We start from the raw sequence: 16,007 nt of genomic DNA, 5'->3' as shown, positions 1-16,007 counted from the left end.
AGGCAAGGTAAATCAAAGATTAGGATTTATTCGACGGACTTTCAAACAAGCACCCGCAGAATCCAAGCTTATCGTATACAAAATGCTAGTTCGTCCTATAATGGAATGTGCGTGCGAAGTCTGGGATCCGTACGACCAAAAAAACGCACTAAAATTAGAAGGTGTGCAACGGCGTACCTTGCGCTTCATTTTTTTTTCAAATATCGAAGAGAAGGTTCGGTGTCACCGCTTTATGAAAAGGCAAACCTTCATTTACTTAAAATGCGAAGGAAACAGAAAAGGCTGAGCCTTTTTTACAGCATTATGAATCACATGGTGCTGGTAAACAAGGAACGCTACATAACCGAGACAACGTCGCGGGTAGTAAGGAATAAACATTCAAAGTACGTGAAAGAGGGTAGATTTTCTAAGGATTGCTTTAAATATTTTTTTCTTTTTGCAAACTGCGAGAGAATGGAATAAACTGCCGGAGAGAGTGGTAAGCGCGACTGACTGCGAGCAGTTTCGGACCCACCTTCAACAGAACTCTTCTTAGTGGCGCTTGATTTCAGTTTTGTTACCTTATAGTGCTGTACTAAGTGCCACAAGCTCATGTACTAAGTGTCATGAATTATACTTAATATCGTTTATGTATACCTGATCATATGCACTGCTGTGTGTTTAGTGTTTATTGTTGTATCGCATGTAATACGTTATTGTACTCCTTCCTATCTTGGCCCTGTGAAGCGCTGATAGTACGTTCAAATGAAATAAATGCGTTTCAAGTGCAATATTAAAAAAATAATTTAGGAAACCCCAAATATCTACTGTATATATGTGACCGAAGCATGCGAACTATGTCACTTGAGGTTTAAAATTGAAGACGTGCATTCTGGTTTAGCACTGCAACAGCTCACCTATGATTTGTTGCATTGTATTGTTGTCTCGCTTGCTGGTGGGAAGGAACGCCACAAGCACCTGCAATTGCATAGCAAGCACAACTTTTGCTTTGAGTCAGCTGCGAATGCTAATCGGATGATAGCGCGTTGCCCCCTGACGAAGGTTAATTAAACCTAAATTCTGGGGTTTTACGTGCGAAAACCGTGGGCTGACTATGAGGCACGCCGTGGTGGCCGGGGGACTCCAGAATAACTTGAACACCTGGGGTTCTTTAATGTGTGCCTAAATATAAGTACGCGAGAGTTTTTGCATTTCGCCCCCATCGGAATGCATCCGCCGTGGCCGGAATCGAACCCGCGACCTTGAACACAGCAGCGTAAGGCCAAAGCCACTGCGCATGAGCGGCGCGTCGCTAACGAAGATGACACCAATACTTACTTATGAAAAGGTGGTTGTTTTATACGAAGAACTGCAAAGAAATGCCTTGAAGAAGGGAAACAGAGGGGCTTGATTTTTTGTCAATGACGGCCATATAAACTCAACAGGCAGTGAAGCCATGGAAAGCATAAATTACCGGTAAGTAGTACTGGTTGAAATTAATACGTACAAAATTGAGGAAGAGAGAGAAATGAAAGGTGGGCGAAAAGGTAACTTGTTGCAGGCGGGGACCGAACCCACAACATTCGCATTACACGTAATGCGTTAGACTAAACGGGCACCGTGCGAACATGACAAAGCAACTTCTTAAAGCCGTGGTGCGACACTTTATCTGTCAGGCGGCAATTTCGATTAAATTAAACTTCATATTCTACAGTCAAACTCCCGGTCTTCTAGATATAGAAAATAAGAAATCATATATCACTGATGAGTTTAATACACTCCAACCGATCGGTATAAATATTTCAAAGGAAGCGCTTGAGTGCATTCGTTATACTAATCACATTAACATACCCAATAGTCCTTAACTGCAACTTTTTCTTTCCAGACACATGTGTTTTGATTTGTTCTCCTAACCGAACCATTCCTCCACATCTTTCCTATCTCCCTACCATTTTCGAATTTCAGAGGGATTAGTTGAATGTGTCCTACTGTTACCTCCACTCCTATGTAGTACCCATAACCAGTACCGCCATTATTTTCGTTCACACTCATAACTCCAAACTTGCATTTCTCTCTCCCCCTGTCATTTGCAATTCGCCTTGATTTGGAGGCCGGTGTCTGCGTGCCCACCACCCGATTAGGATCTCCGCTCACACGGCGGCCAGTGAAAGTGCGCCCTTAAACGTTGCGCAAGGTGTTCGTAAAGGGACGAAAGCCGTGGCGTGCCTTTGCTACACGACGGATACGTTGTACATCTGGAAAAGTTATGGGCCACGTATGCCGGGGAAATACTTAATTTGCATTCGGCTTGAGATGCAGGTACGTTAGGGGCGCTTAGCCATATATGAGGAATACAGCTCCATCTCTCAGCAATTTTTTTTGCATGTTGGAGGTCGTGTGATTGATGGCAATGGGTTGATACAAGAAGAGTAAACCGTACACTAATAGTTGATCAACCTTGTATCTTCAAAGATGGCCTCCAAACATGTAGTAAAATATGAGCCGCTGTAGACAAAGAAGATGTGCTAGAACTGGGGCTGACACTGGAGCTTCGCCGGTACTCCGCCGGAGTGTTTGGTAGGACGCAAAATGTGGGGCGTTAATAAAGATTGCGCCATAGGAATACAGATTGCCGCTTGTTAATACTGAAACTACAGCTGACGCATCTCCATGAAGAAACGGAGGAACACAAATCTATACAACCGTACTATAAATAAATAAATAAATAAATAAATAAATAAATAAATAAATAAATAAATAAATAAATAAATAAATAAATGCGTGCGAGATTGGGTCGTAGTGTCTTATTAAGCAATGACTGTTTGACATGTCGCGAAAGTAGCTCACACTCAAAATTTTTCAATCTGGAACGGCTGGATCTGCTGCTCCCGGCTTGCCCCTCTCACTTGGCGCCACCCGTGATTTGCAGCACTTTATTGTGGGCAACAGGAATGTACGAGTATAAGCTCTTGGCGAAGGAGTTTCGATAAGTTCTGTAAAAAGCAACAATGACTGATTTTGTGAGCATGTCATGGAAATGCTTGCGAACTTTTCAGCGCTTTCTGCCATCTGTAAGAAAGCGCAGCTTGCATAAGGATGCCAAAATATTACTTGAATTAAGCAAGAAACCTCATCAATAAAGCTGATATTAGAACGTGCAGCCAGACAGCTGCTGCTCCTGACATTAATTGTGGCATTAGAACAGGCACTTGCCGTTAGTAGTAGTATTGGCAGCAACACCCTCTTACTGTGTCTTCGATTGAAACAAATTCTGAATGCTTGTCCTTACGCCACGCGGCTCGTCATAAGAGAAAAAAAAAATGAAACAAAACGATCGCGCTTTATGGTTGCCTCCGAAACGTTTGCGCAAATAAATAGGCTGAATGCAGTCGCTTATGGTTGTGGAAACCTTAGACTTCTTTAGGCAGCTTTATAAAATGCACCAGCGCTACTTCTCTGATGTTGACCTCACAAAAGGCAAACACAAGCTGGCTAGTAAGTTTCATCCTTTCGAGAGCACGTACTGAGTGTGAGGGCGCAAAAATTTTCGATGCCATATGTACAGTCTTTTTCAAAACTACACGAGTTGCTTTACCTGCGACCACCAGGCTTACCACAGGCTCTTTAAGGGAGTTCCTTATGTATGCCCCAAGTTCCAATAGCCTGTGGAATGAAAACAACCCTCGTACTCATCGTCCTGAGGTCAGGGGTGTCAGGAGCCACGGAGACCACACCACACAGCTGAACAACATATGTGGTGAAGGCGCGGAGTAACCTGTATACTTTTGACAAAGGCTGCACGTTAGCGGCCGTGGGGTTGTGCACATGCCTCTGTATGTAATGAAGATTGCCATTCTATGTTGCAAAACTTCTTTGCGTGTGTCTTTTCCTGGCTGGCTCCAACTTAGAGCAAAATCTACTGTGCATGTGGTCGCAAACAGCAGATTTCACTGCTCTCGTAAGACAGCACTTGGAATTTTAACTTCACGTTTGTATATTTTCACAGCTGGCGACTAAATTGGGAAACTTCTCGCGTCCTCATTTTTACTACAATTTAGCTTTTCGTTCACTATTACACGTATCATAACATTCATATTTCAGAGAACTTATTCAACGGAAACGGTTTTGTTCATATAAAAGCGATTTATAATTTGGTGGCGCTGTGACGAGTCGGATTTCTTGATGCGGGAAAAGAGGATAAATGAAAACGTGTGTCTACCACTGAGAGACACATAATGGGACCTTGCCAGTTCAATACGACTTATTTAGTGCCTGAATCCTTAGCATCATTCGATGGGCAGCGTAGGTGTAACACTGAAAAGAACCTGCGAAGCACTGGGCAGCTCAAGCTCTAGCGGTGTGAAATTAAGAACGCTGGCTGGGCAACCTGACTCGCACAGTTGTTTGAGATGAATTACGACTTTATGATGTTGGTGTGGTGACTGAATGTTGCAGATGGCAGCTATATTCCCCGTGCTCGACGTCTACTGTTGTGTGGCTACCAAGTGGACTCGCCACATGGGCTTCTGCATCACCTACAGCACGCTCCTGCTGAAGACCTGGAGGCAAGCATACTCAGGCTGCGCCTTAGTGTTCGTCGTGAAATCCCTGTTTTCTGCCATGCGCGCTGACGAAAAATGTCACTGTAGTTTCTTATTTGGAGATGCTGTGACTTATATACGTTGTTTATCCAGACAGCTGTGCTGAATTGAATTGAATTCTGGGGTTTTACGTGCCAAAACCGCGGTTTGATTATCAGGCATGCTGTAGTGGGGGTGCTCCGCATTAATTTTGACCACCAGGGGACCTTTAACGTGGCCCCGATGCACAGGACACGGGCGTCTCTCTCTCTCTCTCTCTTTTAGCATTTTCGCCCACACCGAAATATGGACGCCGCGGCCGGGATTTGATCCCACGACCTGGTGCTTAGCAGCTCTGTTGAATTTTGTGTGCTGAGGCACAAAAGAAGATTAATTAATTAATCAATTATTTATATAATTAATTGCTTAATTATTTAGTGTCTCAAAGGCCCCGGTGTGGGGTATTACTTGAGGAATGTGTAGTCACTTCAATGAAGTGGGGTCTCTATGGTAGCGTTGAAATGACGTGGATCGGAGTGGGACACGGCGTCGGTGGCAAGTTAATTCCAGTCCCGGGCAGACTTCACAAAAAGAAAAAAAGAAAAGAAAGGAATGAAGTTGTTTGGTAGTCTGGGCAGGCGGAGGGTGCGCTAATTTTTCGTGGCGGTGGGCTAGAAGGACGGTTGAAGTATTCGGAGAAGAATGATAATATTTGTAATAAAGACAGACTAAAAATATTACGCCATCTAGATAGAAATTCATGCTTTTTTATTTGACCTGAGAGACACTAGTGTGGTATGAATAATCCGAATAAATAAAACGAGCTACACAATTCTCGACGGCTTCTGTTGTGTCAGAAAGGACAGTTTGATGCGGGTCTCAAACCGGGCATGCGTATTCTAGCTTAGATCTGACAAAAGTTAGAAAAGGTAGTAATTTTATACTTAGGGGGAGCAAAGCGCCATTGGCGGCGGAAGTAACCAAGCGTGCGATTGGCTTCGTTAGTAGTGTTCGTAACAGGAGAAGACAATGAAAAGTTAGTTGAAAGTGTAACGCCAAGGCACTTGCATGATTCCACAGATGATATTTCCGACTTGCAGGGAACGTACTTCGGAGTATGGTGATGCTTCCGCCAATGAAAACGTGCTCTTGAAGTTTAAGAAATTGAACCATGGGGTTTTACGTGCCAAAACCACGGTCTGATTATGAGACACGCGGTAGTGGGGGCTCCGGATTAATTTTGACCGCCTGGGGTTTCTTAACGTGCACCTAAATCTAATAACACGGGTGTTTTTACCCTCATTGAAATGCGGCGGCTGTGGCCGGGATTTGATCCCGCGACCTCGTGCTTAGTAGCGCAACACCAAAATCACTAAGCTATCACGACGATTCCTATTAAAGACTTTGTGGTTCAGTGACATTAGCCACAAGTTGCACCAAGTCTTAACATAATAATAATAATATTTGGGGTTTTACGTGCCAAAACCACTTTCTGATTATGAGGCACGCCGTAGTGGAGGACTCCGGAAATTTTGACCACCTGGGGTTCTTTAACGTGCACCTAAATCTAAGCACACGGGTGTTTTCGCATTTCGCCCCCATCGAAATGCGGCCGCCGTGGCCGGGATTCGATCCCGCGACCTCGTGCTTAGCAGCCCAACACCATAGCCACTGAGCAACCACGGTGGGTCTTAACATTGTCAAAATCATTTTGCAATGAGCGCTTATCAGTACTAGTAAAGATTGGGCGATATATGACACAATCGTCTGGCAAAAAAAAAACAACGAATGTTGGAAGAGAGTTTATTGGGTAAATCAGTAATATATATAAGGGAGAGAAGGGGTCCCAGTAGTGTGCCTTGGGGCACTCGGAAAAGAACAGGGCTTCTAGATGAGAAGTGGTTGTTATCATTCACAAACTGGTGTCTATTGGTCAAGAAATACGTATCCAGTCTAAAACAAGAGGATTAAGCTGAAAGCGGAAATTGTTAGAAGAAGCCGGTGATGCGGAACTTTGTCAAACGCCTTTTCGAAATCTAAAAAAGAGGGCATCAACTGGGATGTTTTAAAGTTAGAGTTTATATCATTTAGCAATACTGCAAATAGCTTTTTGTGGAAGCCATGCTGGTTAGGGTGAAAGAAATTGACAGATGTTAGAAATGTAGCAGTGTGGGAGTCAAGTACATGTTCTAATAATTTCGAACAGACGCCGGTTAGAGAACTCGGGCGGTAACCACTACATAATGATAGAGAACGTTTCTTCGGGACTAACATAACCTTACCCATGGTCCAGTCATCCGGCATCACTCCTGAGCATGCAAACTGCTGAAAAGTATGACATAAGGTCTCGCTTGTAACATATTTGGTATTTATTAAGACTTTGGAATTGATACCATCGGTGCCAGAGGAAAACTTAAAGAATCAATACATTTCCTGATGCCGTTAAAACTGAAGGTGATTGCGGGTATGGTATGGCGGCTTAAACATGGGAATCCATGGGGTTTACCATCGGGTTCGTTAGTGAACGCGGAAGAGAACGCATATTTAAGCATTTCGGTGATTTCATGAACAGCAATATGATTATTTTGCTCGTCACACAGTGCTAGTGGTTGAGGACGCTTTGGACTTAAGTTGTTCCAAACCTTTAAAATGTATGATAAATTTAATAATTATTTAATATATCTAAATATTTCAAACTTATTTCAAAATGCACTTAACACTTTCACGCACAGGTGAACCAAAGTCTGATCTCCAGAAGCGTGGGAGTAGGATGTATAACCGCACGTGCGTCACGACCCGGCTTTCGTTCTTTCCTTCTTTTTTTTTTTTTGTTCTCACTCATCTCTTGTCAGTTATGTCTTTGCTCGCGCTCGTAAGGGAATGCGGTGCACGTGTACGACTGTACAGCGTTCTGCTCGCCCATGCAAACGCTTTCGGGAGCATGCAACCAACATGGCAGTCGGCCACTCTGGGACGCGCGCTCGTCTCAAGAGGCCTGGCATGTTCAGGGAACTGCGCTGCCTGGCCAAATCAGTATGCGTGCTTCAGATTGGGTCTGGGTGCCGGCCTCTGACCCTCGTATCATCTAGCAGGCCTCGACCTGAAGCTCACAGCTTGTTAGGACGGTGAAACAAAGTAAAATTTACTTTGTTTCGCGTGACGCCGTAATAAGTATGGACTGACTAGTCCAGCAAAAAACTAGTGTCAGCGCTCTTTCTCGACTGCGCCTAGTGCAGCACATCGCCGCTCCTCGAATGAAATATAAACCGCGCTGCAAGAACGCTTCTCGTGTGCTCAGGAGCCGTGGTTCCCGAGCACACAAGTCTTGCACGTTTTTTTTTCTATTTTCGAAACATAAATAGTTTGCATGGCCGTTCGTTTGCCTCACTTTACGCGGTCCTCGATACGTTCCCTTACTTTCGCGCGTGCTTGTTCCCGTCTGCTTTTTTTTTATTGTTTCGGCCGTCACGATATTAGCGACGCCAATAAACCCCGCGCTCTAGATCGTCCCTTCGCGCGATGCTCCACCTCGAGTTAAGAAGGTGGTTGGCAGCACCGCCCTTCGACTGAAGCGATCACTGCACTTCAATGACGCTTCGCGACAATGTCTGAAAGAAAATTTTGCAACAAGTTCTTCTCGGTTTCAGCTCAAATGCGCAGGAGGGGGGGGGGTGGCTTTCTCAAGCAACTCCGAGTGATAAGAATCACCGAGGAGTGTTAGTGAAGCGCATTGTATTTATTAGTCGAGGAGGTGGGCTGTGCCGCCGTTCGGCGGAGTCGAGGAACAGCCTTGAGTCGAGGCCTGCATGAGAATACGAGTTTACCCTGTTGCCGGACACTGCCCTTCAGCACGGCAGGTGCGCATATGTATCTTAAGTGAACCTGTCCTTGTCACCTGTCATTACCGGCACTCTTACTGGCTTTTCTCTCTACATGTTCTCTGTAGTTTACACTGGGCCTATTTCGCGTTGCAGGGTGTCGCTGACGTACCGCGTCAAGTCAGCGCACAAGCTGAAGCTGACAGATAAGCAGCTGTTGCAGTGGCTGTTTCCAATACTGCTGGAGATGGCGATCTACCTGGGGACTTGGACCATTTCTTCTCCACCCGATGGCATCTATCTTAAAGACTGGCATGGGCTCAAGTTTAAGCAGTGCGAATACAACTGGTGGGATCACACCATGGCCATTGGTGAGTCTTGCCGCTTTCTTGTCCAGCGTGCCCATTTTCTTTCTCAGGGTAGTTTTTTCCGCATGCTAGGCTGCCTGATCGATAGGGCCTTAAATATTTTCTTACACCCTTGGAATAGGTGGTCAGCTGTATACAACTCAGGATAAACCATGTTTGAAAACTTTAGCTCCAGGAAGTCATCCAAACCCATTACAACTCATTGGCGACGCCGACGAGAGTCCGAGTCGAAGTCGATTCATAGCTAGTGTTGCTGTTTTTTTTTTTAGCTCAGAAGAATTTACTGTAAGACACACTGAAATGTAGAAAACACACAGCCTGTATCGTGCAACTACTTCGGCAATGTCTCGGCAAGCGCTTCCTGTGACACACTGAGGCTCTTGTTGAGCGGCACATCTGCCTTCAGTCTGCACTCAAACAAAAGTATAAACACTAACTCATATTAAGGTTGCCTAGCTTGCTGGCATAAAAAACCCCGACCTCTTACACTTCAAGAAAAGATAGAGTTATCTCCTCTCTCTCTTTTTATTTCCATACCCCTTCCCCCAGTGCAGGGTAGCAAACTGGACGTGCGTCTGGTTACCCTTCCTGTCTTTCCTCTGTTCTATTTCTCTCTCTCTCGCTCTACACTTCAAGAAAAGTTTGCAGCATTGGGGCTTATGTTTGTCCCCAAACAATTATTGTAATAACTTTTCCGTTCGTTTAGTCTAACGCTGCATCTCAGGTATTTTCAGGTCACCAACGGAATGTGTGTATGAGCGTGACGCAGCATTCTTCATAGGAAAGTATCTAGCACCGAGCTTTAAAGAAAATGAACGCAAGCAAGACAGGTGATAATTATTTTTAGGGGACGAGGTAAGCAGCAATTGGTGCAAACTTAATTTAGAGCACATTGCATACATACATGCTTTATTAGTTTTTTTCTTGTTGAAGTGAAAACAAATTATTATCTAACTGTACGGACTTAGTCCTCAGGAACAACGATTGTCTTGTTATGCCTTATCGCAACCGACTAAAGAAGAAGACATGTTGAAGTGTGCTTTTATGCGCCGCTTTATTTATCTGATGATTCACGGACACGGGCTCTTAGCACCTTTTTCTCCCTTCAAACTTCACTGTCCATGTTAGGGTCATCGCTTACTGACGGCCTTTGTAAATTAATCATTATCTGTCAAACCCCACAGTTTTTTTTTCCAGGGCCGCAATCGAAGCGTCTTTCGCACATTCAAGGAGACACCGTGACGTCGTCCAGCGAGCTCGCTCTGATAAGCGTGCCTCCGTTTCCTGTCCTCTCGCAGGGGAGTTCCTCTTCCTTTTGTGGGGCATCAGGGTCTGCTACAACGTGCGCAACGCCGAGTCCTTTTTCAACGAGGCGAAGCACATCAGCTGGGCAATCTACAACATTACCATAGTCAACCTCATCATGATGCTGATTCAGTAAGCAGCCTTGACGTTACCGTCCCCCTCTTTTACTTTCCCTAGATGATACGGGGGCGGGGGGGGGGGGGGGGCGACCGGCGCCCGATAAGAGCGGCGTGCTGCCCTTGTTGATCTGCGCCGGATTCTTCGCTGCGTCGGCGGATGCCTTTGCACGTGCAGCATTCCCCCTCCCTGTGATGGCGTCACACCTTGAGCCCCACGTGAGGAGCGCGTTGCGTGCGCCACAAATTGACCGCTCCGACATTCTCATCGGTCTTTGCCGGAATCGGCGCCAATTTACTTGCCGATTCACTGTATCATTCTAGCTCCCACATCGCGCGCCGATAAAAATCGGCAACAACGCCCGCGGCGAAGCCACCTGGTACCGCTTATCTGGGAACCGAATGGGAAGGGGCGCCATAGGGTGCTAGAGGTTGTCGTCTGACACGGCCGTAGACATCCTGGGCGGAACGAGAGCGGGAAGCCTCCGGTGATTTCGCAAACTCCTGCGTGCCTTACTTTCGAGACACTGTTCGTGGCTCATAACGAGAAATCTGCGAAAGTGGCGTTGTCGATAATAGAGGCGGCGGCGGTGGTGGGGAGTCGCCCTCCGGCAGGCGTATTCATTGTGCCGAGAACGGAAACGCGGAAGTTGTCTCTCCGAGGCCGACGTTTTACATTCTTACTTGCTTGCGCAATCGCACCGCTTATCCTGTTACTGATCTCACAGCTGTACGCAATTAAAGAATATACGTGGCTCACGTACCAAGACCCTGTGTTATCTGGCTCGTGTACACGCAATGAATGCGTAATATTTCTTCGTGGTGTGTGGTTGCTCGGTACATATCTGAGACGTTGTATTATTGAGAAAACAGCACGTAGGAAATACAGTTTACTCTTAGGCTGCCTAAAAATAAAACGTTATTTCACAGATGATCGACTAACGATGGCTATGAAATGCTACACCCAGCATTATCATTAAATGACGCTGCGGCTGCTCAGTAGTGCTTTCATGACTGACAGTAAACAATGGGCTGTAGCTTTCCTGAGAGAGTAACCGTTTCTAACGGCGACGAGAGCGTTGCGAGAAGTGTCCGTATTATAGATATATTGGGTTGTCTTTGTGCTGCTGGTGCCCCATTAGAGCGCACGCAGTAGTTTCGCAGCACATCTAGTGGACATCTTACCGAAGCCTACATCTAGGCCTGGCGCCCAACACCTGAAGACCCAGTGAACTGCGTAAGGTATTCTGCTCCGGCATCTATAGCGGACATTCACCACCTTTTGTGGCTCTAACCAGAAACAAGGGCTACTCGAGGAAGCATGCTAAGAGCTGCCAAGCTACAAACAGATCGGGCAGACATTTATAGGCTTTGGCTCATAGACGATAAGATCGTTGAGCCACTACTGCCGTATCTGCATGAGGAGGGCGTCCATGCCTGTATATACATAACCGCTTATGCTGCGAGGAAAGCTTCATAAAACGAATGTTTCTAGAAAACATGATTGCGCCTAGCGTAGAAAAAAAAAACTATTTCCTTCAATGTGTCACGTGATTTGCCTACGGGCTATGGGCGGGGTGGCGAGGTGGTGGGGCTGGTAGGAACTTGTTTGTTTATTATCACCGGGTGCCAATAGTGTGCCAATTCCCAGTTTAAACGAATAATTTGCTTTTTTGTATAGTGTGCGTATAAACTTTATCTATCGTATAAATGCTGCTTGCGTTCTTGCCATTTATGAGGAGTCTGGCTTCCAGTGAGATATATGTGCATGTCATGAAAAGTTGGGTCTTGTCTACCACCCTTAAGTAGCTTTGCAGTTGAGGCGTCGTCGCACGCCATGCATGTTTACTTTATTAACATTAGCCGACGGCGCGTTCATTAAATACCATTTGTCTTGAGCGCAAGTATATAGAACCGGGAAACATTTGAAACTGCGATGGCTGACACGGCAAAGGACGTCGCCGCAACGCTCTGCGAGAGGGAAGCGCAAGCATCGGTTATCGCAGATTCGCCATGCAAGGCATGGCGGCTCAGATAACGTGGTGTTGTCCAATCGGTAATATGCATCTCGTAGCTTTTTCCACAGTAACAACGCTTTTAGTCGTAACAGCAGCACAAAATAACCCTGATCAATGCCGATTTTATTGTGTCACAAAATTTCGACGTGATTTCAGAAATACCGAAATGATATATTCTCTATATATACTCCCGTCGCACTAAAAAAATAATGTTTAATTATATTTTATGCTTTGAATTGAGCTCGAAAGAAGCAAGGATGCACAAGCGATGTCTAAGAAACTTCATTTTTTTTTGCCATTTGTTCATTTCCAGCTTGGTGATTCTGCCGAGCGCGAGCCCCGATGTGAAGTACCTGTTCGGATTTATCCGAACGCAGCTGAGTACCACTGTTACTGTCATCCTAATCTTCGGACCAAAGGTAAGCGTTCTGGCTTCGTATTTATGGCTAAAACCGGGAAACTTTCAATAAAATGAAGCAAGGCAACCTAATGTGGGCAACCAGAACGCTTGTCTGGCATACATTAATACGTTCTCACTGCAGTTTTGATCGTCGGCAGATGGTACAACAGTTAGGTGCTTATTTTTGCGGAATTTATGGCAAAGATGGCATGCATGCAGTATAAATCACAGAAAAAAATGCCATTCTCTATCTCGCTTGTTCTTTTGTGTGTGTGTGTGTGTGTGTGTGTGTGGCACGAAGGCATCTGAGCTGTACGATGATGCATCTGTATTGGCGCCTGTATTGCTTTTATAACGTGCCAGGTTCAGGAATATACACGCGGTGCTCGAAGCGCCAACACGTGAGTCGAGCATGTTGATTTCTGCTTGGCCTGCAGTGGTATGAGGGCCGCTAATGTAGTTTCATTGTTGACAGCGCAGGAGCGCGCACCCAGTACCGGCCTTGGCAAAAAAATTTATTTATTTATTTATTTTTGTTTCGTTATTTATTTATTTATTGTTTCCTGCAGCGCCAACGAGGCATTATTGGAGGGGGGAACATGGTACATATCGGAATTGACTAAGAAAGCAAGCATAGAGCAAACGAAAGAAAACACTAGAAAAAATCAGTGAACAGGCAAAGTCGTACTCGGAAATCAATGCGCGTAGCATGCCCTCGGAATGGCAATCAGTAAACGTTTTAGGCAGATTGTTCGATCTGATGACGTGTGGGGAAAAACGAGTATTTAAACTCTTTGGTGCGGCACTGCATAAAAACTGAAATCAAACGATTTGCTAGAAGGGTGCCCATAAATTCTTAAAGAGACACAATAGAGACAATTTAGACTCGTGAAATATTCTTTGAAAACTCAATTTCATTCAGTCTGTAGAAAATTATGATTAGCATTCGCGAAAATGAAGGCCAAGCTCTCCGTTTTCCAATTTAATCCAGAAAGTTCTGCGTCAGTATTTGTGTGCGATGTCGATAATGTGAAAACCATTTCTCGTATTTGGGTCACCCTTTGGCACAGGAAATGTTCTCGAAACTCGACAGGCTGAGTCTTTGTTTCCTTCAGAATGCAAGGTAATGCTTATTTATTATAAAAGCCTAATTTACGAATACAGCTGAACTTAGTTCACTTTTTAGTGCCTCTCACAGACAACAGAAAATACTGAGTTGAGGATGATGATGGTTTTCGCCACTGCTTGCGATGTGAGACAAAATGACTACGTGTGACATGTTTTTCAGAGGAAATACTCTGAAATACTCTGGCACAGTAGTCCATGTCATTTTTGTTTAACGTTTAAAGGCGTATTACTTTTTCCACACATCAATTTTTTTTTTTCAGTACATGGAACGATAATCATCAGGTTGCTTTCTTCTTGAGGGGAAGGAGTGAACATCTATTTTGTGTGAAAGCGAATCGTCTCTCTTTTTGTTCGGTGACTACTCACATAAGCATTTAGCGTATTTTCAGTGAAATCTGCAATACTTCAGGCTTGAGTTAATGGTTATACTAGTTTTGTTTCTTCCTCCTGTGTGGAGAGTATTGCATCGCAAGCAAAACCTTAATTGAAGATATGAGGGTGTTCTTTCGTGAAGGTCATGAAGCCGTACGTGTCGATAGCGTGTCTCAATAAATGCCACCAAATGTGCAGCGACAAGAATTAGGAGGGAGGAGGGTTGCTATAGCATCGTTGCCATATCATCCTCATAGAAAATGCCAAATGAGGGAGTGAAAGCGGATTGGGACAACCTGTCGTTCAAGTTGGATCTCAGTTTCGTTGTTAAAAGGAAGTAAACACAGCTGTCTCGTTCCCACCGTATGCTGGCGATGGCTGCCTCCTTTCACCCAATAATTGTTAAAAGAATATCGAGACAATGCGTGCACTAATAATGCCGCAGCTTTTGCTACATATTAGCGGAATATGCGTTTCTTTGGGAGAACAAAATTCGCTAAAACGAAACTAGCATAAATAAAGGCTAAATACATGAAATTACATACTTTATTGGCATTACTTTTTACATGGAACTCGGAGTATTTTGTTTTGATAATTCTAGCGCGCTACTTTAGGTAATTTTTATCTTCAGTTCCTCTTAAGGATATCCAAGAGAGCGCTCTTGCACAAAAGGCGCGTGTGTGCTGGTGTACCTGTTGTGTTGTGCAAATGGCATATTCGAACTACCGTAGTTCCCGGTAGGTACGGTTAAATGGGCGCAAATACATTTAAAGCCTGAGCGAAAGTGACACATGCTATGCCTCGCAGATGTAAGCTCTAAGGCGCCAACGATTGAAATAATTGAAACTAAAAAATAAGCTTACTGAAGGACAAGTAAAAGCAAACCAAAAACGAAGTAACGTGGAGGACGCACAGGAGCACTTCATGGCCGACCAATTTTACGAAAGCCTGCGAGGTGGAGGAAGGTTCACACAAGGGAACAACTCTCATGCAAAACGGATTTGCCATGTTCAGTTTCCCCATGTTTCGACCTGTCGAGTAATTCGGCCTCGCACTGCAATCAGTTTTTTTTTTTTTGGGGGGGGGGGGGGTTACGTGCCAAGACCACGACCTGATTATGAGGTGATTATGAGGCACGCCGTAGTGGAGGACTCCGGAAATTTGGACCACCTGGTGTTCTTTAACGTGCGCCTAAACCTAAGTACCACGGGTGTTTTCGCATTTCGCTCCCATCGAAATGCGGCCGCCGTGGTCAGGATTTGACCTCGTGCTTGGCAGCCCAATACCATAGCCACTACGCAACTACAGCAGGTGCGCTGGAATCTGCTAGCCACCTGGTTAGCTTATATGGTTTGCGTTGGCCCTGAATTCGATCTCCGGACCAGGAAGAATTTTTTTCAACTGCAAAGCTTCCTTTCTGAGAAATCCACAGGGGTTTTCTTGTAGTTTCGTGTTACAGTTGGGTGGATGACTATTTTTTTTTTCAGGAGCGTTTTAGTGCAAGTCAAAAAAAAAGAAGAAAAAAGTTATTTCCGTTCAAACGCATGCACTGCTATGAGAACTTTGACATGTACAAGCCCTGACTGTGTTATTCCATGTTCACAGTGGATCTAAACGTGTGAATTGTACGCTGTTAACGCTGCGCAAATTCTTTCTTTGACCTTGTATTTACTTTTAATTTCTTATCATGGCAGCGGGCGCACGATGCTGTCTTGGCAAAGTTAAGAGAAAAGGGGCAGCTGGCATTGCGCCATGTGGTCAGAAAATCCCCAAAGCACATTTAATAAAGACTAAAGACACACTAGTTATCGTGACAGAAGACTAGATCTCACATGAGGACGTGATTGTAGGGCTATATCTTGTGCTTGATTCAACGGAAGGACAGTAGCACAATCATATCTATACTAATAGAGAACACGACAC

General features: G+C 44.8%; 1 protein-coding gene across 1 annotated transcript in view; it reads left to right on the top strand.

Moving 5' to 3' along the window:
- The window catches only part of LOC142558347 (putative G-protein coupled receptor CG31760), a 230,400-nt gene that overhangs the window by 176,961 nt on the left and 37,432 nt on the right, over window positions 1–16,007 (top strand). The window contains exons 10-13 of the mRNA XM_075670494.1: window positions 4,435–4,544; window positions 8,534–8,748; window positions 10,044–10,182; window positions 12,498–12,603. Coding sequence (XP_075526609.1) covers window positions 4,435–4,544; window positions 8,534–8,748; window positions 10,044–10,182; window positions 12,498–12,603 — 570 coding nt within the window. The remainder of the gene's footprint in view (window positions 1–4,434; window positions 4,545–8,533; window positions 8,749–10,043; window positions 10,183–12,497; window positions 12,604–16,007) is intronic.

The sequence above is a fragment of the Dermacentor variabilis genome, chromosome 1, assembly GCF_050947875.1.
Source record: "Dermacentor variabilis isolate Ectoservices chromosome 1, ASM5094787v1, whole genome shotgun sequence".
NCBI classification, from domain to species: domain Eukaryota; kingdom Metazoa; phylum Arthropoda; class Arachnida; order Ixodida; family Ixodidae; genus Dermacentor; species Dermacentor variabilis.
Note: the sequence above shows the minus strand (reverse complement) of the source record. Positions and strands in the feature narration are given on the sequence as shown.